This window comes from Eumetopias jubatus, unplaced genomic scaffold (assembly GCF_037043125.1).
Source record: "Eumetopias jubatus isolate StellerSeaLion01/CBP00866 unplaced genomic scaffold, mEumJub1_p1.0 scaffold_9, whole genome shotgun sequence".
Lineage (NCBI taxonomy): Eukaryota > Metazoa > Chordata > Mammalia > Carnivora > Otariidae > Eumetopias > Eumetopias jubatus.
This window is the reverse complement of record NW_028274815.1, coordinates 119,758,125-119,784,748: the sequence shown is the minus strand read 5'-3', so window position 1 is coordinate 119,784,748 and position 26,624 is coordinate 119,758,125. Positions and strand designations below refer to the sequence as shown.

The 26,624-nt window shown below is 40.5% G+C and overlaps 1 protein-coding gene across 2 annotated transcripts in view; it reads right to left on the bottom strand.

The window, feature by feature from the left end:
- RALGAPB (Ral GTPase activating protein non-catalytic subunit beta) overlaps positions 1 to 26,624 on the bottom strand; it is an 82,499-nt gene that overhangs the window by 9,148 nt on the left and 46,727 nt on the right. For both annotated transcript variants that reach the window (XM_028121874.2, XM_028121875.2), the window contains exons 19-26: positions 21,563 to 21,750; positions 19,137 to 19,243; positions 17,419 to 17,571; positions 14,799 to 15,008; positions 12,872 to 13,030; positions 9,067 to 9,232; positions 6,365 to 6,487; positions 4,405 to 4,541 (exon numbers count right to left, since the gene is read on the bottom strand). In XM_028121874.2, the coding sequence (XP_027977675.1) occupies positions 4,405 to 4,541; positions 6,365 to 6,487; positions 9,067 to 9,232; positions 12,872 to 13,030; positions 14,799 to 15,008; positions 17,419 to 17,571; positions 19,137 to 19,243; positions 21,563 to 21,750 (1,243 nt within the window). The remainder of the gene's footprint in view (positions 1 to 4,404; positions 4,542 to 6,364; positions 6,488 to 9,066; positions 9,233 to 12,871; positions 13,031 to 14,798; positions 15,009 to 17,418; positions 17,572 to 19,136; positions 19,244 to 21,562; positions 21,751 to 26,624) is intronic.

Genomic DNA, 26,624 nt, shown 5'->3' with positions numbered 1-26,624 from the left:
CAATTATCATATGGTTTCACTTATTTGTGGAACATAAGGAACAGCAGGGAGGACATTAGGAGAAGGGAAAAATGAAGGGGGAAATCAGAGGGGGAGACGAACCATGAGAGCCTATGGACTCTGGGAATCAAACTGAGGGTTCTAGAGGGGAGGCGGGTGGGGGGATGGGTGAGCCTGGTGACGGGTATTAAGGAGGGCACGTACTGCATGGAGCACTGGGTGTTATAGGCAAACAATGAATCATGGAACACCACATCAAAAACTAATGATGTACTGTATGGTGACTAACATAATAAAAAAATTATAAAAAAAAATAAGAAATAAAATAGAATAAAATAAATGGATAAATAAAACCTTTGAAAAATTTTCGGGCAATGTCTTAATGAGGGCTTCAAAGGATTTAAGTCTATCCATCTATGGCCAGCAAGCAGAATGCTTTCCTCATCACAGCAATGTCACTAGTTTGCCTGGGGAGCCTAATCTCTAAAATGTCCCATAAGCAAATTACTTCTAGTTCTCATTTCTAGGCCAGAAGTTTCCTACTGCAATCTAGGCCAAAAAAGTCCTTTTTTTTGTCAACAGAAAGAAAAAAAGAGCTGCTTATGTCTTTGATATCATGCAGTTTGCTTCTGGCTTCCCTGCCCACCTGATCGGCTTGAAGTTTTTCTCAAGGGCTAGCAGGGCTCTGTGGCTCCCCTTTAGCAAACCGGTGCTCTGAGCACCACCACTCGGAGGGCACGCAGCAGGGATGAGTTTATGCTAAAGCCCTAAACAAAGATACGTGGACAGAAGAGAGACTCTCATAACTAAGCTGAATTTTTAAAATAAAACTGCTTTATTAGCACAGAAATATACCTGTGTTCAGCAGATTACAGAGACGATGGCAATTCCCCTAAATTCTTATTTCCATTTCTATTTGTATTGTGGCAGTCACAGAAAATGACTGTGGCTAAGAGATCTTCCCCAAATTGGTGGCAGACACCAGCCCTACTCAAAGACCATTTTCTTAGCATGGCTCCTAATCAGCTTTGAATCTCTGACTTCAGCCCTAGATTTAAAGGGCTCCTATGGGGCACCTGGGTGGCTCAGTTGGTTAAGCATCTGCCTTCAGCTCAGGTCTGGATCCTGTAATCCCGAGATTGAGAATCGGGCTCCCAGCTCAGCGAGGAGTCTGCTTCTCCCTCTGCCCTTCCCCCTACTTGTGCCCTCTCTTTCTCTCTCAAATAAAGTCTTAAAAAAGGGGGGGGCTCCTATGATTAGGTCAGGCCTACCTGGGTAATCTCCCTTTTGATCAACTCAAAGCAACCTTAGTAATTATATCCACAAAATCCCTTTTGCTATATAATGTAACATACTCACATAATATCTCATCATATTCACAGGTTCTACCTACACACAAGGGGAGGACATCATACAGGGACAAGAGTCCCTGGGGGTCATCTTAGAATTCAGCCTAACACAGTGGCCTTTTTTCCTATAACCTTAATAAACTCACTCAGTAGATCTAGTAGATTTTTTAAAAAAGATTCCTCAGGGTTTCTACATATATGATCATGTCATCTGCAAATACATACAGTATTACTTCTCCTTTCCAATTCTTATGTACTTTAATTCTTTTTCTTGTTATATTTCCCTGTACAGGACTCCATGTTAAATACAAGTGGTGAGAGCAGACATCCTTGCTTTGTCCTCCATTCAGGGGAAAACCAGTCAACAATACTGTATAGTATAATCTTAACTCTAGGCTTCCAGTAGAGCTCTGTCTCAGGTTGAGAAAGTTCTCTTCTATTCAGAGTTTGCTGAAAGTCATGAATGAATGTTGAATTTTATGTCAACTGTTTTTTCTGTATCTAATGAGATATTTTTCTTTTTTTAGTTAGTAGTGTGAAAATTAATAAAGGGAAACCTCACTAAAGTGGGAAGCTAGAAAAAGGAGCCATACCACCCAGTAGCAATTACATGAAGGACTGTCCATTACAGACCACAATAGAAAAGAATCAATTATAGGCCCCACCAGAAAAGATGTGCACGGAATCTCCTGCCAAGAAATCCACTGCAACTCAGCCAGTGAGAAACCTTGGTCAGTCATTCTCATCCTGAACTCTTGCTTTTCTCCTATGGATTTCTACTCAGAACGACCCCTCCCAACTTCCTCCTCATTCTCCATAAAATGATGTTCCTCTCCTTCATTTGCTGGATTTGCCGATAGTTTTGCCATAGCTTGCATGTCCCCAATTGGAATTCTTTGCTATTCTCGAGTAAACCCATTTTTGGTGATAAAATAAGTTTTATTTTTAAGGTTAGTAGTAGTCTGCAAGGTGTGAGTAATAAAAACATGGTGCCTTAAAGATTTTGGATTTTAAGGGATAACCATACTGACATTCAGAAAAGGAGTACAAGGACCACCAATCACTGAATATTAGATCTGGCCGAAATCCTACATTACCACCCTACAAAGACATGTTCATCTCCAAACTGTATTCTATGAAACCTTTTAAATATGTAACTCCTGATTTTCAAAATCAGTCTACTTCAGAAAATCTTAAACAACTTAACTGTTTTTCCTGAATTAATTTTTTTAAAGATTATATTTATTTATTTGACACACAGAGAGAGAGCACAAGTAGGGGGAGCAGGCAGTGGGAGAGGGAGAAGCAGGCTTCCCACTGAGCAGGGAGCACGACGCAGGGCTTGATCCCAGGACCCTGGAATCATGACCTGAGCCGAAGGCAGATGCTTAACAACTGAGCTACCCAGGCGCCCCTTCCTAATTTTACTTTATTATTTATTTTTTTTTCCCTAAATTAATTTTAAAGGTCAATAGTTCTCCTTCATTCTCTCTCAAGCATATATATGTTGACCCTTGAACAATGCAGGGGTTGGGGTGCTGATTCCTCTCCATGCAGTTAAAAATCCAAGTGTAACTTTTGAGTCTCCAAAAATTTAACTACTAATAGCCTATTGTTGAAGAGAAGTCTTACCAATAATATAGTTGATTACCACATATTTTGTATATTAGATATATTATGTATTGTAAAGCTAGAGAAAATAAAATGTTATTCAGAAAATCATAAGGTAGAGAAAATACATTTACAATACTGTACTGCATTTGTTAAAAAAAAAATCCACATATAAGTCGACCCATGTAGTTTAAAACCCTGTTGTTCAAGAGTCAACTGTATTTATGTTAAAAACAACTTTCATGGGGAAGGAGCCAAATTAAAATCCTGTAAAATCAAAGAATGGTTCAATCAAGTTTACACTTCTTTTGTCTTTCTTATTATTTGTTACAAATCAATCTTCCCACATTTATGAAATGATCCTATACCCTACCACCACACATTGCCACTTTCCAGTAAGGATAAAAAAGTAACATGAGGAATATATGTTAAGGAAAAATAGAAGATAGCAGGAGGGGAAAAATGAAGGGGGGGAAATCGGAGGGGGAGACGAACCATGAGAGACGATGGACTCTGAAAAACAAACTGAGGGTTCTAGAGGGGAGGGGGGTGGGGGGATGGGTTAGCCTGGTGATGGGTATTAAGAGGGCACGTTCTGCGTGGAGCACGGGGTGTTATGCACAAACAATGAATCCTGGAACACTACATCCAAAACTAATGATGTAATGTATGGTGATTAACATAACAATAAAAATTTAAAAAAAAAAGTAACATGAGGAAAAAACAAAAATAAAGACATAACATCTACTCATATGGCAAGAAAAATAGTGTCAAAGTACAATGCTCCCTTCCTGTGGTGGCTGCTGTGTGCCTCACTCATTGAGTCTAGTCACACACTGGGCTAGTGTCCAAAGTGCTACCATTTGTATAGAGAAGACTTGTTTAAGTCAAATGTTGCGTGATTAAAGATGCGGAACGTATAGCTACTGTTGTACCCCTCCTTTTTTTAAGGTTTTGAGAGCGAGTGAGTGTGTGCATGAGCGGAAGGGAGGGGCAGAGGGAGAGGGAGAAGCAAACTCCCTGCTGAACATGGAGCCCAACTTGGGGCTCGATCCCAGGACCCCAAGATCATGACCTGAGCTGAAAGGCAGACATTTAACCGACTGAGCCACTCAGGCGCCCCATTACTGTTATACCTTTAGTGGATATTACGGGTACCAAATAAAAACCTAGGCCCGAGAAGGAATGGGTGAGAGACCCAAGCATGGTACCAGAATGGCCAAATCAAGGAAAACAACAGAGGCTGTCTTAGAATGACCTATTTGTTGCAAGCTGAAAAAAAGAAAATTGTGAGAATTTGATTTTAAAAAATTAAGATACTAATGAATCAGTACCGCTATCACTGCTCTCTAGGTTACAATTAAAAGGTTGATTAAAGGCATGATTCTATAATTACCCCTACTGCACGACAAATTTGCAGAGCTGTATCAACAAAGTTACTTACCCGCTGTGAGGAATTAAGATTGTCTGTGTGATTAGGGAAAAGCTCAAGTGTCAGGGATGGCTGTTTCAGAATTCCAGGCATAAGATCCATATTTGAATCACTATCTTGGTCCGAGATGTTACTTTCCAATGAATCAGCTACAGGGTAAAGAAAAAAATCAATTATATTTACTACTTCTTTAGAGAAGTCTTTGAACTAATTATGATAATAGTCTAACCTAAGTCACTTAAGAGAAGCACTGCCTCTAGACAAAAGGTTGGTAAACTTTTTCTGTAAAGGGTCAGTAAATATTTTAGGCTTTGCTGGCTATGTAGGTCTCTACTGCATATTCTTTTTTGTACTTTATTTACAACGCTAAAAATGTAGAAAGTATACTTGGTGGTCTGATTTTGGCCTGTGCACCACAGCGTGCCAGCTCCTGTGCTACAGGATAACTGAGGTAAGATCAGAAAATAATTTGACTTTTCAGATGAAGAATATAAGCCATCTGTATTCTCTGAATTTTTATTCTGATAACATATTCAATCATGTAGCATGGTACCAAGTGGCACTGGGGCATGCCAAAGCTACAGAGGACCTAGTCTCGGTGACTAAGAAGTGATTTGGTTGGAGACAAACACACAAAGAGTCAGAAAAAACAAACACAAAGACAAATCTCAAGACACAGGAGGAGGTTAAGTCAGAGCAGGAGCACAGTCAGAACACAGAACGTTTCATGACAAGAGGTGAAGACCCAACTGTGGCAACTAAAGTACAAGGACAAGGCTCTAGCTCTGTTGGTGCAAACAGGCTAGGCTACAGACGAAGCAGGGACTCAACTCACAGAGGGCAAATGGGGCCTGGCTTCTGGAATTAGGGTAGTAGATCACAGCCTTGACATGAAGGCAAACAGCTGCTAGGGATACTGACCTAGACCATGGAAGGCCCCTCCTGCCAGGGACACAACTGGCCTGAGAATGTAAGACATGGGTAGGGGGCCTAGTGTGGGAAATCAAGGGTCCCAGTACAAAGGTCAGGAGGCTGCCAGAGCAAGGGCACGAGAAAAGTCATTAGCCTAGAGATGAGACCATGGCAGTGTGATGTATAGCAGCCCATCCTACAGATGGTCTCAATGAAGAAAGTGAAATTTTCTACCTACTGCCTGGTCAGGCACAAAGAAATGGACTTAATTTGCAAGAAGCAAAGGTTCTAGGCCAGATAAGACTATGGGTTCAGACTGAAAAGTAATAATCACTCCTGATTCTTTGGAAGAACAGGCTTAATTCGCCACCTTTTCTAGGCTGTGAAGTTTCTCCTACTTGAGGTCAGAAGATCAGCCAGATGCTATCTTCCAATTGTAGAGAGTCTTCCAATGGTAGGATTCTCTGGGGTTTGACATAAGGCTCTCACATGGAAACAGGCAAGTAGGTGGGGGTTCATTCATAAATAGAGAAAAAAATGAATAAACTGGAAAACAAGACTTCTATGTACTGATTAATTAAAGAAAAACAAAAAACAGGTTGAAGTGGGTCCCCTTCTCTACTTAAAGATTATTATGAGAGGTTCAGTCTACCTGTCTTTAACTGTGTCCTTAAGAAAGTTAAGAAGAGGGCGCCTGGGTGGCTCAGTTGGTTAAGCGACTGCCTTCGGCTCAGGTCATGATCCTGGAGTCCCGGGATCGAGTCCCACATCGGGCTCCCTGCTCAGCGGGGAGTCTGCTTCTCCCTCTGACCCTCTTCCCTCTCGTGCTATCTCTCATTCCCTCTCTCTCAAATAAATAAATAAAATCTTTAAAAAAAAAAAAAGAAAGTTAAGAAGAGCTAACATCCTATACCTCTGCATAATCTAAATGCTATCATGCCTTAGAAGTTAAACAATGACTTAGATGACTTCAGAATCTCTCCCAATGCAAAAATACTGCACAAACCAGTGAATACAAAAAATAGATTTTAAAACACCACCATACAAAAAATGCTCTTACTTAAGGACTCGACAGGAGAAGGAACTACAAAAGCTATTTCCGTAAGGGCATCGGCATAATACAGCACCTTCTTCTGTCCATTGAAAATGCTAGCCCCAACGTCTTCAGAGGAAATCATTTCATCTAGGAATGAGAAACACTCCATTACTGCTCCAAAAAAGTGGGAAAATCAGTTTCATCCTGCTTCATGAAATTTTAACTGGTTAATAAAATGGTAATCAACAGAAGGCACGTTTCCAGCAAGAACCAATGAGTGCATAAGAAGAATAAACCATAAATGTTCATCAAATGTCTTTACACTAACTTTAAATGATAAAATCTTAATTTCACAGTTTCTGAAACTGCTCTAAATTAGGCCACTTCTGATTAGCAGAGACTTGAACTCATCTGTATGAGGCAGATTATGAAAACAGTTTTTTGGGAAGAGGTAATAATCCAAAGGAAGACGACCACCGCAGACCTCGGAAAGGAGTCAGGGCAGGTATCTGTGTGTTTCATACTCTTGCTTTCAAGGCATTTCTGTCCCTGGTGTCTTTCTACTTCTCCTCAGCTCTGCTTCTGCTCTACTTTCCTCAATGGTCAGTGACAGAACATAAAATGTACAGGCATTCTGAGTAATAGTATCTGCTCTAAGCCAGCAAGAATGAATTAACAAAAATAACATTCCTGAGAGCTAGTATAATTCTCAATTAAAACGAACATAATGCCTTACCAATAATACATAAAAGACCAAAAACCTGACAAAAAACTGGGATGAGGAAATGAACAAGTAGTTCTCAGGAGAGAAATAAAAATATGAAAAAATGCTGAAACTCAATCATTTCTCAGCTAACAGATTGGAAGATACTTAATGTGGGTGAGGATGTGGCAAACAGAAGTTTAGACCAGAGGTTAACAAACTTTCTCTGTAAAGGATCAGACAGTAAATAAGGCTTTGTAGGCCAAAAGGTCTCTGCCACAGCGACTCAAGTATGACAGCACTGCTGCATGAAAGCCATCATAAACAATACATAAACAGGTGTGGCCGAGTTCCAATAAAACTTCATTTGCAAAAACAGGATGCGCTATAGTTTGCCAAATCCTGGTTTAGACAGTGGGAAGGCACACTGCGTCTACTGTAGTAGACACTTTGCTCACTGCCCCAACACCCACTCTGCCGCAGGTGTGACCCGTGTGGGACTGACCCTTCATACCAACGGGACCTCGTCTATAGCTCTCTACCGGGTCATTCCATCTCTCTTGCCACGGCAACAGGTCTGGAGTGGACAAATCACTGCGTATCTCAGGACCTGGATGTAGGGAGGTTCTGAGACCCAGCTAATCTCTCCTCTTCAGGCTACGGTTGGTATGTGAATGTAAAGCCTGGTACGGCCTTTTTGTACTATGAGAGAAGCCAGGCTAGGGGGACAAAGTCAATATATGAACAGCAGAGCTAAAGGAAAATTGCAGAGCAAGAGAATGGGGTGCTGATAAAATGACAACAAAAATGTATACTAACCTCTGGAATTTTCATTTACATCGGACAATAAATGACCTTTAAAATATAAGCCAGTTTGGGTCAAGTTTTCTGTTACTGCAACCATAAGCATCCAATGATATTTTTATCTAATTGAAAAATGTGCATATCCTTTATAAATTTACTTATAGGAATTAAATATACTCAAGCATATATTAAAGGATATGTGGAAATTAAAATTAGAGTATATCCCCAAATACTTCGATTCAATCTTGACTGAAATTAGAAAAAATGACAGGTCACAAGTCACCATGGTATTCAGTGGGAAACCCCGAGAGAGTACAATCTTGCTGACAGAGCAACTCTGATAATTCAAAGCACTGGATACAGGTATCACCCACTTCAGAGATAGTATTAACTCTTCAGTGACTTCAGGAGCCCTCAGAACAAAGAGCATTAGCCAGGTGGTGCAAAGGTCTTAAGTTTAAATTTATACTTGCTCTGGTATTTATTATCCTGATTATAGTTCCTCAAGAAGATTTGTAGATATAGGCATGAATCTCTCCAAGACAGCTGTTTACTACAAAGGTTTCTATATGATATCCCAAGAATGTGGGGCACCCGGGTGGCTCAGTTGTTAAGCATCTGCCTTCGGCTCAGGTCATGATCCCAGGGTCCTGAGATCGAGCCCTGCGTCGGGCTCCCTGCTCAGTGGGAGGCCTGCTTCTCCCTTTCCCACCACCCCTGCTTGTGTTCCCTCTCTCGCTGTCTATCAAATAAATAAAATCTTAAAAAAAAATCCCAAGAATGTAACCTTTAATTATAGCCACAAAGTCTATAAAACACACCTGTTAATAGAAAACTGTATTGGACAAAATATACGTTAGCAAACGTATTAGCAAGTAAATCTCATTATAATACTCTTATAGAAAATAGAATTTGTTTACTCATAATATAAAAGGGAACTTATTAGCCTTATGTTATTTAAGCCATGAATTTTATATTAACTAACTTTATCTATCTGTCTATAATTTTTTCCCCCATTTATACAGAAGACATCTGAAAGAATATACAAACTAGTGTTAAGTGGGCTCTTCTAAGGACTCAAATTAGGGGAAGAAAACTTTTCTTTAATATACCTCTGGTTTGTTTGTTTCTTTGTAAAATAAGACTACAAACTTATAGTAAAGAGGGAGAAATCAAGAACAACAAAACAAGAAAAAACAATGACCATTATGAGTTTTACCTTGTTCAGGTCCTTCACCATCATCGCAACTGTTAATAGACCAACTGGTGGAAACATGCCCCGTCCAACCAGGGTGTCTGCCCACATCTACTGACCAGCCAAGAGAAAGCAAAAATTCTAGGAAATGTGGCTGAACATTTCTGGAAGATTCCACATTCTTTAAAATCTGAAATACATACCAATCATCAGCTATAATGAAGGAAACAAAAGAGCATATCAAAATAAATCTCCATAAAAATCAGTTAGCTTTGAAGTATCTGACAAATTAAGTCTAAGCTCAGAATAAACTTAGGAATACATCCCTATAGTTAAAAATGATGCTTCTAGTTAGATTTGGGTTCAAATCCTGGCTGGGCCTTGGGAAAGTTTCTTAACCTCACTGTTTCAGTATCTTCAACTCTAAAGTAGGGATAATAATGATGTTTGTGAAGATTAAGCGAGATAATGCAAGTAAAGCCTTTAGCTTCCCCTCTAGCAAAACAATTACTAAACTAGACATATTTACTAAAAGTAAATTAAAACTGCTACGTCCCTGTCTTCACAGACTTTACTGTCTGGTTAGTGAGGTACTTTACACAGGTATGTGATTATTTTATTACACATCATGACAAAGGATATAAAAGTACAAATCTATTAAAAATTCAGTAAAGATTAGGTATAATAAGCGAGAAAACATCCTCCTCTTAGTCCAAAGAAGAGAATGCAGCCATTCCAGAAAAAAATAAAGTGACCAGAAGGTTCTCCCCTCTTAACTAAATACCAGATTTAATACCTAGGCTTGGGCCTCGAAAAGTCCCTAAAACCATGGTTCTCATGGGGGTGATTTCCCCTCTAGGGACCAACTGGAATGTCTGAAGACATTTTTGTCATCACAACTTGTGGGGTACTACTGGTATCTAGTGAGTAGAGGCCAAAGATGCTGCTAAATGTCCTATTTATAGGACAGCTCCCATAACAAAGAATTATCTAGCCTAAAATAGCAATAGTACTGCTGTTGAAAAACCTATGCTAAGGGAAGGAAAATGAGAAATCCTCTACAAATTGTAAATGAAAAGGGGGGAATGTATCAAGATCACCAAGGGAATATTTTTGTTGAACATTTCATTAAACTTTTTATTCAATAATAATTATAAAACATTTAACTTTCATTTAATTTTGCATTAAATGTTATTTCCGTTGTGAGAATAAATGACTAAAATATTAATTGATTTATCTGATCTATAGTTCTTAATCTAAGATCATTCAACTTATAATTTAATATCTGTAGTAGAATATTAAAAGTATGCAGTAAAGGGCGCCTGGGTGGCTCAGATGGTTAAGCGTCTGCCTTCAGCTCAGGTCATGATCCCAGGGTCCTGGGATCGGGTCCCGCATCGGGCTCCCTGCTCAGAGGGGATCCTGCTTCTCCCTCTGCCTTTCTCTCTCTCTCTGTCTGTTTCTCATGAATAAATAAATAAAATCTTAAAAAAAAAAAGTATGCAGTATGAATGACATCTATAAAACACATAAACAAATCATACAACACGAAAGCAAAGAGTATAAGGATCACCTGACAGTGAACACAGCAACAGATATCACTGTTGATAGCACCCAAAGTCAGCATACAGAGATTTGAGGCATTCTTGAATTCAGAGAGGGGTGAGCTGACATTGATTCTATAGGATCAGGGAAACATAAATCTGCCACCTGGGCAATTTCTTAAACATGAGATTTTCTTAGACCACTGTAGACCTTCTACACAGCATCAGCAGAAGTAGGATCCTGGAATCACTATTTTTAAAACTCTCCAATTGACAGTGACAGAGTTGGTCCACAAGTCACAGATGTGGTTCATCAATGCTAATCTATGTCAAGACCATACAGAGGACTGATCAAATCAAAATACGGGGTGTTCCCTCTATTACCTGTCAATCCACTGGGCGAAAATTGCCAGGCCATCATGTCTTAAACACTTCTCGTTAGAAGTACACCTATGTAGTTCACCCATAGCCCTTCACAGTCCTATAAGCGTCAGGAACCTGATTGACAGCCACTTCCAGTTTTCTTTCAATTAAAATTTTTATTCAGAAGTGGAAGTTTTAAATAAACAATTTCTGAAAAGTTAGTCAAGACACAATAGATGAGTCAAATTCAACCTGCAGGCCACTGGCTGGCAGCTAGAAATTAATCTAAAGCTACCCTGCAGCTAGGGAAAGTGCAGCTCAGACATTCTATAGGAGGCTGCAAAGACTGCAATGCTCTAATCACTCAGTTCCTAGAAAGCTAAGGAAACTGAATTAATTTAAGAGCTACCTCAACAGTTTGTGTCTTCTTTCACAGTAAGGAGAAAAATGGCCCTATTATTGTCATACGAACCATGCATGAGACTTCTTCCAAACAAATCCTCAACTCCTGCAATCAACCCCATTCTGAGGTTCTTTCAAAAACCTGGACTCCACTAGTCTCACCTCCAGCTATCATAAGCCCACATTCTCCCAAGCTCCAAAGTATCCTGGACTCCAGTGAATTTTGTGAAGATGGAATTCTTTCTTACCTTCAGGGCCATTACACATGCTACAACTTTGTTAGTAACAACCTGCTTCTACCTTTTTACCTACTCCCAGTGTAACCACAGGTATCAGCTAAAATGTCTTTTTCTACTAACCTTCTCAAAACAAGATTAGGTTTTCCTGTTGATGGCTACTATAACATGCTTCTAATTAGCACACTTTACTACGGTTGCTTAGTCATCTGTCTTTCCCGTTAGACAGTAGTTCTGGGACTCAGATACCTTGTAGATCTGATCTGATCTCAGATACCTTGCAGTTCACCACTGTAACCCTGGCACCTGATAGTGAACACTTAATAAATATTTATTGAATCAATAGCATGAGATGAGAAGAACTTTCTCATAAATCAATCTCATTTTCTAGCAGTTCACCAATTATTTGAAATAGTGCTTCTAATAGAAATAAACATTTTGTGACTTTGATAGATTTTTTAAGGTATGATCAATTTGATTAGCTAACAGTATTATAAGGGTTACAGTAAAATTCCAAGATCACGTAGTCATAGTGCCCTACACATCTAATACTGTATTTGATAAATCTTCCTTTGGTCCTTTCCTAGTCAAAAGTTGGTAACTGCCTGCCTATTGGATGTTTCAACTATTCATTTCCAACAGACACTTCAAATCTCTTGTCATTTACTCTCAGTTTTCCCATTATCCCTCATCTTATATTTTTCTTCAACCTTCTACTCTCTTTAATACATGCACCAACTTAAGTCTTCTTTAACTTAAGTTTTATTAAGTCTTCCACTTCTGTCTTTTATATTATTTCAGGGTGTTCTTTTCCCCGCCGTATGCTATGCATGCCTCAAGTGAAATTACTGGCTTGTAAAATTACCTGGAAGGTGAGCTCCTCGAGAGGAAAGACTGTTACTCACTTCTATACCCAGGCACGGTGAGCCACACAGAAGATGTTCAGTAAATATCTGTTGCTATTTTTCATCTTTTTAAGCAATCGAGCCTAGCTTTAGCTTTTTGTGGTTAACCTTTTATATTTCAGTTTCTTTTGTCCTATCAACCTGAATTCTTCAAGGGGAAGAAAGACACACTATGGCTCCTCTCTAAATCACCTTCTTTTGAGCGTCAAAAGACTTAGGACTCTGGGCATCACAATTTTCATTAATTTCATTCTGAACTGGTTCACAATTCTTTAAGCATCAAGTATAACCTCCCTCCTACTATGCAAAAACAAAAGCCAAGTAAAACTTTTTAACATTTACAGCATAAAAAATTATCCCCAAAATTCAGAAATCTTACCTCCTGGTTTGTTTTCTGACCTGGTTTCATATAGAAAATAAAAACTGTGTCAAAGGGACGACATGGCAAGAGATCCAGATACCCAATGTCATCAAAAAATCCAGGTATCGTGGAGTCAAGTGCAATAAGGTGAGGAGGTAGGCGACTATTTGCAGGCTCCTACCACCAAAGGAAGAAAGGAGAAATTATCATCTCTTTTCACTATTCTAATTATAAAAGCAATACTTGCTCATGGTTTAATATTAAGTAAAAAAATTATTAAGTGGCAGGAATAGCACAACCATTATCCTGAACTAGAAAAGCTATTTAACATTCTTGTATACTTCCTTTCAATTGCTTTTTTTGTCAAAGACAATGGAGACCATACCATGTATATAATTTTGGATCCTATTTTCTCTGTAATGTATCACGCTTTCTAGAAAAAAATAAAAAATTTCATGGGGGGAGCCTGGGTGACTCAGTCGGTTAAGTAGCCGAGTCGATTTTGGCTCTGGTCATGATCTCAGGATTGTGAGATTGAGCCCCACATTGGGCTCCATGCTGGAGCCTGCTTGAGATTCTTCTCTCCCTCTCCCTATGCCCCTCCCCCCACTTGTGCGAGCTCAGAGTAATGTTCATACTCTCCATCACCAACTCACTTTTCTACAACACAGAACATTTTCGATGTGCTGAAACCCAAAACCAGCAATGTTGGCCCTGCTTCCCTAAAAAGTTAACCTCTGGCCTTTAACCAAGTAGCTGCTAGGGAGTGAGGGCAGGGGACAACTTGTGCAATGAGCAACTTCTTGCCTAGCACATGTCAGTTGTGCTTTTCAAAACAAAGAGGCCTTAGTACAAACCCCAAATCCACCTCGGGCAAGCTATTTCACATTTCTGAGCCTGTTTCCACATCTGTAAAACAGGAATAGTATCACTTTCTTTGTAAAATTGTTTTAAGGATAATGGAATTAAGAATAATGGTAATAGGAGTGCCTGGGTGGGTCAGTCGGTTAAGCGTCTGCCTTCAGCTCAGGTCATAATCTCAGGGTCCTGGGATCAAGCCCCATATCGGGCTCCCTGCTCAGTGAGGAGTCTGCTTCTTCCTCTCCCTCTGTACCTCCCCACATTTTAAACATTTTTTGTGCTTTTTCAAATAAATAAAATCTTAAAAAAAAAAGAATAATGGCAATATCTGGGCCCTGGCTGGTTCAGTCAGTAGAGTGTGTGACACTTGATCTCAGGGTTGTGAGTTCAAGCCCCATGCTGGGTGAGGAGCCTACTTAAAAAAAAAAAAAAAAAAAAAGGCAATATTTACCTTCCAGGTTGGCTGGCTGTGCACTAAATACTGCATGAAGCATCTCACACAGTTGCACACAGCCACAGTGAGGTGGGTACTTTTATTGTCTCCATTTCAGATGAGGAGCTAAGACTTGGAGACATCAGGCAACTGCCCAAGATCACACAGCTGGCAAGCACTGGTGCCAAAACATAAACCCAGCCAGTCTGATCTTAGAACCTGCACAACATAAGAAGTTCTCTGCTCACAAATACCTGTTACTTTTTAAAAGTTGCACTAAAGAGCAGAGGCCACTGTAGCTTGTACCTTCAGTCATAAATGTTGATAGAAGATTTTCAATATTCTTGTTCTAATTATATGTAGATTTCATTTATACATGTGATGTGGGCCCTACAGTACTCAGGGAATTTCAGAGCTAGGTGTATTACCAAAGCAGCCCCCTCAGACAGGCAGATCGTCCCCTCAATCTGGAAGGATTCATGGGACAAACGGTATTGGACTTGTAGAGTAAAAACTACAGCACCACAGAATTTCATCTACTTGCAATGCAGGGTAAGATTTATTTATTTAATTCCTTCTGTCCTCAAAAATGTTTTAGCTATTATCAACTCCATGTTAATTTATGAATATATTTACTCATAGGAAAATTACCTTCAATGCTTCTAAGGACAAAAATCCAAAGTGGGAAAGGAAGAGGCGTGCTGTTTGGAATTCCTGGGCAGGAGGTGGAGGCTTACAATCCGTAACTGGATCAGGAAAACTTCTCTTTTGCAGTTCTTCCTCACTTTGATGTTCAAGGTGTACTTCATAAGCAATCTGCTGGGTCATGCCATTCCTTAATTTTTCATGTCTCTCTTCTAACTGAAATAAACCAAATATTTAATTATTTTGGAATTATCATAAAAGTACTAGGATTAATCTTAAATTAAGAATAAAAATAAAGCTTTAAGCAACTAAGGAAATGCAGATAATTTTCACTGATCAACACCGAGTTTCAATTCAACAGAGAATGCAACTAAGCAAACATGTTTCAAGGTTAAAACAAATACCCAAAAAATTCCCCTGTAGCCTCAACAATGATGTCCTTCATCTCCTTGCTGTAAATGAAACCATTCTGTCTCTGCTTCCCCTCAAATGGGCAAGAAAGGGGGCAGAGTTGTTGCTTTCACCCCCTCTCCCTCACCACTGTCCACCCTCACCCTACAGCCCCTCATGTTGAAAGTCCTCATCCGTATGGATTACTCCACTAGATTCAGAGACTCTCTCTGACCGCCTGCTTCCCTTCTGATCAATCCTAGCTTAAACTCCACCCTCTGGGGTGAGCGATGATCCTTCCAATAGCCTGGCTTGTATTTCTATAACCTCCTCAACCTTCACAGCTTTGGCCATCTACGAGCACACTCTGTACCTCAGATAAGCGGTACTTTAAAGAGCTACAATGGTGAGATTCCCTTCTCCAACCACAAGCCCCCTCCTGCAGCTCTCCCACACCTTCACTCCCCAGCTGTGCTTTCCCAGCACTGTGAGTATTCAATCCCTCCTCGTGTTGTCCCAGGCCAGTAGTATCCTGGCTTTATCTATTTCCCAACCAAGCCTAACCCCCCAAATCTAACATCTTAGTACCCTCTTCTAAACATATAAATGGCCATTTTTTTTTATTCTTCCATATTCTTACCCCCATCAATCTCCACACCACTCAAATTTTTTTACTTAATGCCTCCGGATCCCAAGGACTTTTGAAGAAGTAAGCACAGTAAGTTAAATAATTTCACTATAGACAATTCTATTTAACCTGGGCTGGGCTGCCTGGCAATTTTATGAGCTATCTTTTATTCCCTATTTCACTGCTAAGAACTAAAATTTAATATTTACATGAGCTCCCTCCTTTCCACCTTCAAATGTCTCTGAACCTCCACCTGTTCTCTCCTTCTCTCCTGTCTTGCCAGAAATATGGTTTTTCTAGACACCATCACTCAGACTCTTGACCGTACTGCCTCTAGGGCTTTATTTGATTACTTATCATTTTCCTAGCCCATCTTACAGTATTAGCAGACACAGGCCCTTTTTCCACTGCTTCCTTCCTTTCAGCCTCTAAGCATGTTCATATTCCTCACAACTGTGAGTTAAAAAAGAGAGAGAAAGAAAGAAAAAAGAAAAGTAAAAACTAGCTTTGCCCTGCCTTAGCTAGGCCATTTCCTCATGCTATTATCCACTCTCTTAAAAAAAATTTTTTTTAAAGATTTTTATTTATTTACTTGACAGAGAGAGACACAGCGAGAGAGGGAACACAGCAGGGGGAGTGGGAGAGGGAGAAGCAGGCTTCCCGCGGAGCAGGGAGCCCGATGTGGGGCTCGACCCCAGGACCCTGGGATCACGACCTGAGCCGAAGGCAGACGCTGAACGACTGAGCCACCCAGCCGCCCCTTATCCACTCTCTTAAATGCTAACTGTGTAGTTCATGTTCAGTGCCTCTCATTAACCACTCACCCTTCAGCACCTTACACTCCTGTCCCTGATTTTAACACTCTCTTGGACCTGCTCTCAAAGGTCACCCACACGTTCATGCCAAAATCCAGGGGCCTCTACTTAGTGCTCCTTCTCTCCGATCTCTGACTGGTGTAAGCAGCCTCCATTCCTGTCCTATTCGCTCACGCCCTGACGTACTTCTGCCCCCTACTTCTTAAACTTCTTCTCTCTTGATCTAAGATACCAATTACTTAATCTAATTATCTAAATTAATCTAAAACCAAATACATTTTTCCCATCTTCCCAAACATGTCCTCTTCCTAAATAATCCATATTTCTGTAAATAGCACTGATATCTCCTTGTCACTCAACTTCAGAATCTAAGTTCTTCAGTTTTTCTTCCTTCTCTCATCAATCGAAGACTGCTTGGGTTTACCTCTACAGCACATTCCATGTGTTTCAGCTTCCACTATCAGCCAGGTAGTCCTTCCTTTTCCCTGCCTTGATGGTCATCAAAATCTCTGAATTGGTCTCCCTTCTCCAGATATCCTCCACCATTCTGATCATGTCCCCATCCTGCTGAAACCTACCATGGACCAGCCCAGGCACCTCTCTAGGAGGGGTCCAGGTCCTTTCAATCAGCCACAAATACTTCTTACTACATGGTAACCTGGATGAGAGAGATCTAGGTCATCTTATGAACCACCTCCAATAACATCAAAAAAAAGCAGTAGTCTCGACCATGGCAGTTGTTCAAGAATGTTTAATCATTCCCTTAACAACAGCTGACAATAACTTATCTTACTTCTTCAGTGACAATTTCATGCAAATCTGGAATGCTCAGATCTGCTTTCACAAAAGGAATCTTATCCACCTCTTCAGGAAATGGTCGATGTTTGACAGTATATTTAAATCCAACATCATTTTTAGGAACTGGACGAGGTTCAGGTACAAAAAGCTGTTAAAATAAAACAAATCATGTTATGTGAATTACATTTGGTGCCATCTGTAATGACAGGTACTTCCCTGGTCTCTTAGATGCCTGTTTCCCTAGGATTACATAACACTGGAACTCAGTAAGAATCTGCAAATACCACTGCTAACACTAAAGGTAAACAGCCTGTGTACCAGTGTATTCCTTTTTTATAAACATGTTCATCATTTTGCAGATTTTGTGACTTACGGGTTGGATACCTCTAACAGCCCCAGGCCAGAATCTCCCATATTAAGTGGTAAACCAACGGATAAGGCAGTTTAGAACTTAAGGCTCAAACTTCCCTCTTCTCCAAGGGTTCTCAAATCATCCCATATAACAAAGTACAAGTTTAGGTCCCCGGGGCCTCTCTAGACAGGGAGTTCAACTGAATACCAAATCTACATCCTCATGGCTCCAAATCCCTGCTTTGATACACTTTTAACTGTGCGGCTTCTGTTTTTGCATCTGAAAAGTGGAAATAATCCATCACAAGGATGTTGTAATGATTAAATAAAAATGTATAAGGCACATACTAAAGCATCAACAAATTTTAGTTCCTTTCCTGATCTCCTTCCTCCTGTCTTTAATGCTAATTTAGTGGCTTACAGTGCTGACAGAATGTGATCTGCATGATGCCACCAAGCAAAAACAGGGGTGTGCTCCTCACAGGGTAAAAACACATCTCATCTAAAAGAGACAGCCAGGATGTTAAGTGATTTTAGACACATGCTCCAATTTTGTGGCTGTCTCTCTTAAATGCTGGTGACATTTTATGAAGTCATGTTTTAAAGAATTTTTAGTAACATAAGTAAAAGCTTGTAATGTAATAAGTGAAAAAACGGTATACAAAAAGGACTCAAATTCTATTTAATATTATCGTGTACAGAAAGGAAAAAAGGCTGTAAAGAAATCCACTGAAGTACTTAGTGACTACCTCTGGAAAGTCAGAGTACAGATGATTTAAAATTTCTTCATTATCTGAATTTTCCAACCTTCTCCCACAAGTAAATTTTATTCACAAAAGTACAACATTACAAAGAAAATAAACTAAGCCATCCCAAATAAGATTTCATTAAATTATACAGCATCTTAAAAAAATTATAGGGCATATTACCAATTATACAGGAATAAATTATGTAAAAACAATGTGAAACTAAGTCCTGTTGCCAGAGAGACTGAGAGTCTGGCCAAATTTTTTTCATATATGGCGCATACCTGAGTTTTATTATATTTAACACAACATAAAAAAATGAGGCCACGGCTCAGAACAGTAGTTCTTGATCATAAGTGGATTCAGAATCACCTGAAAAGCTTTTTGAAAATACATCTGTCATGAAGATTCTTTAAAGAGTAATTTAGTGGATGTGGGATTTATGGGCTCCTAAGATGATTCTGATGTGAACCAATAGACTGAACCCTGGATCAAAAATATTTATCAATGAATTTTGCTGGGATGTTATTTAACCTTTAAATCATAACACACACGCACACTCGAATGCACGCACTCACTCACTCCTAGTCACTTCCCTATAATTTCTAATAGATACCTTCTGATTTGCTTTTGCTCCTCTGGGTAAAAGGCAAAGTTGTTGTGCCCAAGCAAGTCTTCCAGACATTCCCCGGACCAGCACAGTGACAGAGGGGAAAAAATCATCTAGAATAAAATATTGGTGTAAAAAATTTTTATTTCAGACAACAGTGATTTAAAATACACCTGTTATCAACTGTAGAGCCTCTAATAATCCAAGCCCCAGCACAGTGTTTGAAAGCCACAGTGTTCTTGTCCATGTGCCACCTCTGCGGTTTCTGCCATATCCATATACCGTAAGTACAATTATCTTACTTTGTATCAACCACTTTTTTAAACTTAAATCTATTTTAGAAGGAAATTGTGTATCTTTAAGTGGAAAACTGTGAATTTTGGTGTTCTGATAATGTATTTTTTAAATACATGTTTAACAATACATAAAATAATGTTCACCAATATACTAACACCATCTCATGCCTCCAGTGGTACACATACACATTTTTGGCAAACCCTGTCCTAGCCAATATTCTTAGTACAGAAAGACAGACCGGTGTCTGCAGTGCTGCTGTTGCATTCCCCCACGCCTGTGTACTGCTATCCACCACAGGCAGTCACTGTTCCATCCCAGGGGAAGTTCAGGGGCAGGGAATTGGGGAGGCAGGGAGGAACTCAAGATGGACTTCCTGAGTGACCCAGATCCTCCTTCTTATTCCCTCCTTTGTCCTGGTGTGGGAGTTAAACTTTTTCAAACTTTTCTTTCTCACTTCTTCTATTAACTATTACAATCAACTATTAAAGTGTCCTTGTATATCTATAAAATCCCAACTGTCTATACTTTTAGTACACTTCCAATACAGTGAAATTACTTGGAATAAGAGTAGGGAAGTCCTAAAAAATCTGGAAGAGGGCTGACACTTGCCCCTCAGGCCAGGAAACCCAAAGGAAACATGGAGATTTTAGACTCCTTAGCAGGTGGCCTGGGAGTAGAAGGCTGGAGGAATCATGAATAATAGGCACAAGCCAGGGAAGAAAGTGAAGCAAGCCCTAGGTCTGGGACAGAGAAGAAAGAAGCGCATGCAGGGAAGAGTTGGAACTAGCACTTCTGGACCTGGGCAATGATTAAAGGCCACATCTTTTATATTAAAGTCACTGTATCTTACCACTACACAATGGAAATCTGTCATGGTATTCATTCATCTGTGAACTACAGAGAAATGTCTCTTTTTCGTTTTATGGATTCATGAGATTCTACTCATACAGTCTCAACAGAATTTGCATGGGACTGTAAGACCCTGTTCACCTTTGTAAAGGTAACAAGTCTTTCATACTGAGAAAATCCTATGGGGCAGGGACAACAGAAAAGGACAGTATGAGGCTCAGAAAATTTGGACACCAGTTCCAGTTATACCATGTACTTCTCGAGTAACCCTGACCAAGTCACATACCCTCTCTGAGCCTCCATTTCTTCACCTGTAAATGAAGGAACAGTGGGTGATTCCCTGGACCCTCTCTGCCCATAGGTTCTGTAACCTTCACTTTCCCGGAAATAAGGGTCTCTCTGAGAACATGCTTCCTTTACATATTAGCTGATTCCAACTGCCATCAGAAAAAAAATATACTCTGAGTAGCCTGCGTGCAGTGGTAATCATATACCTTGAGATGGCTTATAATTGGAGGGAAGTTGAGGAGGGAAGGAGTGTATGCTGTGTCAATGGAAAATCATTAAAGGGTTTTCAGGAGGGCACTGGCATGGTCAGATCCATACCTGAGGAAGAGTATAATGGTGGCAGCAAGTAGGATTGGGGTAAGGGATAAGACATTTTGGAACCAGAGGAGGGGGGATCAGACCATGTAGGAAGCAACCACAATAATCTCAGTAAGAAATAATAAGGCCCTACATTTGGATGTATTGGGAGGGATGCAGAGGAAAAAAAGATGTAAGAGTCACTGGGTAAGCAGAAACTTGGACACCAGTTATGGAAGGGAGAAACGGGAAGGAGCAGGCCAAGATGACTCCTCAAATTTCCTGCCTGTTTGGGTGGCACAGGTAACAGAAATACAACAACATGGAGTGAGGGCCAGAGGAGGAGAAGGGCAGGATCCGAAGTTCAAGAAGAGTAATAATAATTTTTATACATAGTACAGAAGAGAAAATACCCCACTAAAGTAAACTTTTTATAGAACTAAAGAGCTCCTTTCTGAGATTTCTTTGTATGTATTTCAGATACATACAAAGAGCTCTAAGAGATTCTATTTAATATGTGTATTCATTTTCTGACCCTCTAATTTTTCAGTTACTACTATCACACAGCCAAAAGACCTTCTGACAAACGCAAAATTGTGTGCATTTGCAGTCTTTTCCTTCCCTGATCCTGTAAACAGCCTGCGAGTACTGATGAACACGTTGATTTAGCAGTGGAGAAGGCCCAAAGTGCTGAAACTTACTCTGTTCATTTCCAAGAGGTTGCTCCAGCATTGCCAGGATGACACTGTTATCCAAGACAAAGTACCGGAAACTATGTTTGTTTATGGTTGGCAGCCTGGAGTATTTAATCAAAGTGGTCTCATTCACCAGACTACAAGGAGAGGCAGGACCACTGGGTGAAGGAAATGCGCCAAGCAACTGCATAATACTATGGAGAATGCAAAAGATAACAGTTAATCCCCAAAGCAAAATCTTAAGTTTACCTCATGCATCAATGTGTTCTTCTGCTCTTTGAATTTTAATTGACCACAGCCATGCTTCCTCTTTGCAAGTCAGATTTACTCCCTGTGGTGGACATTGTGGTTGTGTGGTCTAGAATCCTGCCTCCAAGACTGAAAACTCCAGTCTCCCAGATGCAAAGAGATGGTGGCCACAGCTTTCAACTGCATCCCTCTCTAGGACCTGCTCTCAGCCAAGCAGCAGCACCTCACCCCAAATCTCCGCTTTGTCCTGGGACAGCCCACAGCCAGTGAAAGGGTGATATGGGCGTATCAAGTCCCATCCCGGCCTCAAAGCTCTTTGTTGCACCTGCCCCAGCTTAGTGCTTCCCTCTGCTCAGTCCTGCCTCCTTCACGCCCACAGAGCGGCTGATCCTAAGAGCACCTTCCAATTAACTTCTTGCAAGGAAATTTTTCTCAGAGCCTGCTATCCAGAGAACCCAACTAACCACACTTCTAAACTGTGGAGCTCCCAAAGATATATTTAAAAAAATATGTTATGTGCTCCAGGTGTCAGGATTATACTAGCTAAAGCATTCTAGACCCAGCAAAGGACCCAAAGACCAGCCAAACCTCAATATTTCAGATGAGGAAATTCAGGCCCAGATGTGGTAAGTCATTTTTAAGCAACCAGGAATCAGGGCTTGCTGCCTTCTCACTGTGTGGTCCTGAGTAGACATTATCCTCATTTTTACAGATAAGACTGGAGGCACTAATAGTACACCTTACAGAACTATTGTAATTACTAAATAAGAATATTTTTAAAAAACGCTTTGTAAACCAGAATTCAACTGAACAAAACTTTAACATTCAGAAATGTTTATGTCCATAGAGATTTCTGCATACATTCAATTAACAATAATAACTGGCACTTATCATGAGGCACTGGTCCACTTTACACACGTTCTTTTATTTAGCTATCAAAACAACCCTATGAGGTAAGTACCATTATTATTCCCATTTTATAATGAAGAAACTGAAACACAGAGAGAAAGTATCTTGTAATGATTTTACCTTGTAGTCCTAATATCACCTGACCCTTCATATGCATCTCATTTGGAGTCTGACGTACTACCAGTGTACCATGAGGCCTTCCCCATATACACTTCATTTGGAAAACTAATACTCCCCAACACATTTTTGTCATCTCAATCCTTAGTTTGAGTGGCCTCTCCCTTTCTCCTTTCCTAATGCCTGAACGCAAATACCTCTGATAATGGAAGGCAACACTGCTCAAGAGATGTTTTCCATCCAAAATGTTCTCTCCTCTTAGGAGAAGGATGGTCTAAAAATTTCAAAGACCAGGAGAATCTGATGGTGAGTTCAAGCCTCTAAGGATTTGTGGAAAACAGGTGAAATACCAGCAGACCAGAAATAGGAAAATGTGACTTCAGTTTTCTAATACAGGACAGAGACAGATGTCACAAAGTATATGGACCATGTGAGTTTGTCATGTTCCACACAAGATTCAAAAACAATATCAAATGGGCTGCTGGCAAGGAAATAGGTTACTAAGATCAAATCACACCAGCCTAACCATATTTTCTCTTCTGATAGTGACTAGACTGAAAAGGCAGAAAATGGTCTCTGAAATCAAGACATAAAAGTATTTGACAGTGTATGGTGATAACCTTGGAGACAACATTGAAAAATCCCTGTCAACCTGAATGGAAATCTCTGATGGTGTGCTTTGTGAATCTATCTCTGTTCAATATTTTCACCAGTGTCTTTGATTAGGACCCACACATAGCAGGCTCATTAAATCTGTGGCTGACCAAAAGTTGAGCTGCAGAGTTAATATGTCAGAGAACGAGTTGGGATCCAAATAATGAGGTAAATCTTACATAAAGAGATCTCAAGTTTAAATGTAGAGTTCTGTACATCCAAATACCCCCAAACAAGTTAAGTACACGATGAGAAAAACAGACAAAAGATAAATGTGTGAAAAGACTCTAATTTTAGTTGACTTTATGCAAATCATCAAGTTCTCAAAAACCCAATGCAGTCTCAAAGTACATTTTAATGAAAATATAATATCCTACAGAGCGTAAAGATCATCCAACTGACCTAGAATATTGTACTCAGTACCTTTAAGAGGTACATACGTAGTCAAACCCACACTGCCGAGAGAAAAATGACCAGGATGATAAAAGTACTTGAATCTCTGTCATACAACAAATAGCTTAAAGTACTGGCAGAAACAAATCACTATCTTCATGAGCACTATCTTCAGACATCATTACTGCCTAGAAAGAGGACTCCACTATCAAGAGTTAGAATTAGAACCAGTAGGTGAAAGTTAAAGTGGGAGAGATTTCAGTTCAATGTAAACATCAAATTTTTAACAATAAAAATGAAATGGGAACCCCGGGGGTTAGAGTATCCCAAAATTAGAGACTAAATAACTTGGTATACGTGTCTTACAGGGGGCTTTCGTAGAAGGGCTGCTGAAAGGTGTTCCAAGAGTCCTAATTCTGAATTTGTATTAGCACATGAAGGAGAAAACACCCAACCAGCCAATCTGCACTTCATCACTGTCTACTATTCTTAGCATTGTGAGAGGTGTTGAAGAAGGAAATGTGGCCTCTACCCAAGTTGGCGAGACAACACTAGCATGTATCAAATATAACCAGATACAATTGTGACAGTATAGAATTCCATACTATGCAGTCCGGTCTGACTGAATGAGCACAGAGGCACAGAAAAGTCATCATTCAGAAGCAGAATAGTCAAGGAAGGTCCCATGGAGGCAGCCAGATCCAATGTGAGCACTGAACAGTGGAGGATGTGATCACAGGGAAAAGAGGGAAGTCATGAAATCCAGGGAATACACAGAGACAGGTATGAGCATGCCCACAAATGGCCTGCCAGGTCCCACTATGGCAGAAGGGATGTGCTGGGAAAGATCAGACAGTATGAGAAGGGACAGAAGAAGGAGAGCCTTGACAGCCAGACAAGGAGTTCAGACAACATGGCAGGAAACAGATCTATTCAGTTTTCAATCACTCACGCAGCAGAAAGAAAAAACAGTGCCTAAGGATGAGTTCAAAAACGGAATGCAAGGGGCGCCTGGGTGGCTCAGTCGTTAAGCATCTGCCTTCGGCTCGGGTCGTGATCCTCGGGGTCCTAGAATCGAGCCCCACATCGGGCTCCCTGCTCAGCAGGAAGTCTGCTTCTCCCTCCCCACTCCCCCTGCTTGTGTTCCTGCTCTTGCTATCTGTCAAATAAATAAATAAAATCTTAAAAAAAAAAAAAACGGAATGCAAGATGAACAGGGTGAGATTAAAAACAGGGAAATTGGGTAAGAAGTAAGAAAAGCCTAGACCAGAATGCTGAGGTTAGAGGGGATGGAGGAAATACTTCTAAAAATAAAGTCTACTGGACTCAGTCACTGGCTTCATACGGGGAATGACAGATAAAGCAGAGATAACGCAGAAAAAAAGCCAAAGGTCTGTGTTTGCATAATCAGAAAACAGCAGTAATTTTGAGAGAATAGACAGATTTGGTTTGGGACAGGTTTCATGATGACAATACTCTGCAGGGCCCTCTTCAAGACTGGTAACTGGAGATACATTTGTGGAGCTGGCAGCAGAAACCAGACAGCTGCAGATAAAACAGAGGAGCCACCTAGATAACCACTGGCCAGGTTGCCTGGAAGCCAGGGCTCACTACTCATTCTGAGCACATATCCAATTCTTGCAGCATCATATTCTCACAGGAATGAGGCTAGGATGCAGCAAACTTACTTTTGTATAATACAGAGTTCCCAGCGAGAAATGCTCTCCCCGTTTCTCTCCATAACTTTCTTACTCTTCCAGGCACACATAAAGGCTCAGTTCTTTTATAAAGCTTTTCAGTCTACCCCACCCCCAACATGGTCTTCTCTCTGAATAAGACTTATTTGAAAGAGAGAAAATGCGTGTGCGTGCCACAGGAGCGTACACACACACACACACACACACACACAGGAGCGTGTACACACACACACACACACACACACACACACAGGAGCGTGCACACACACACACACACACAGGAGCGTGCACACACACGCACACACACACACACACACACACACAGTGGAGGGAGGGGCAAAGGAAGATAATCTTTGAGCAGACTCTCCACTGAGCGTGAAGCCCAACTCGGGGCTCAATCTCACCACCCATGAGATCACGACCTGAGCCGAAACCAAGAGTTGGAAGGGCACCTGGGTGGCTCAATTGGTTAAGCATTTGCGTTTGGCTCAGGGTCCTGGGATTGAGCACCGCATCAGGCTCCCTGCTCAGCAGGGAATCTGCTTCTCCCTCTGCCCCTCCCTCCACTCGTGCACAATCTCTCTCTCAGATAAAGAAAATCTTCAAAAACAAAACCAAACCAAGAATTGGACACTTAACTGACTGAGCCATCCAGGCACCCCTCCGAACTTGTATTATTTCTAGTACTCATCGCCGGTGTAAGTACATGTTTTAACAGTTGCATTCACATTTTCCTAATTTTCTAGCTATTAGCCAAACCTCCAGAAGCACACTGAGAGCCTAGCCAGTGCAGTAAGCAGGACTAAACTAAAGCATGAATGCTTCTAAAAATGTACTGAATGACCAAAGCCCAAGAGGAAGAGAAATAAATCCAACTTTACTGTGCACGCCCCAAGTGATAAATAGACCATTGAACTCAAAAGATTCTGGGATCTTGGTAAGGGCTGATTTACATACAAATCTGCAAGCAGTCTTGCCTACCACTTTACAACCAAGATGAGCCAATCCAGACCAACCTGACCTCCTCCGTCCTGCTTTTATGTTTTCTG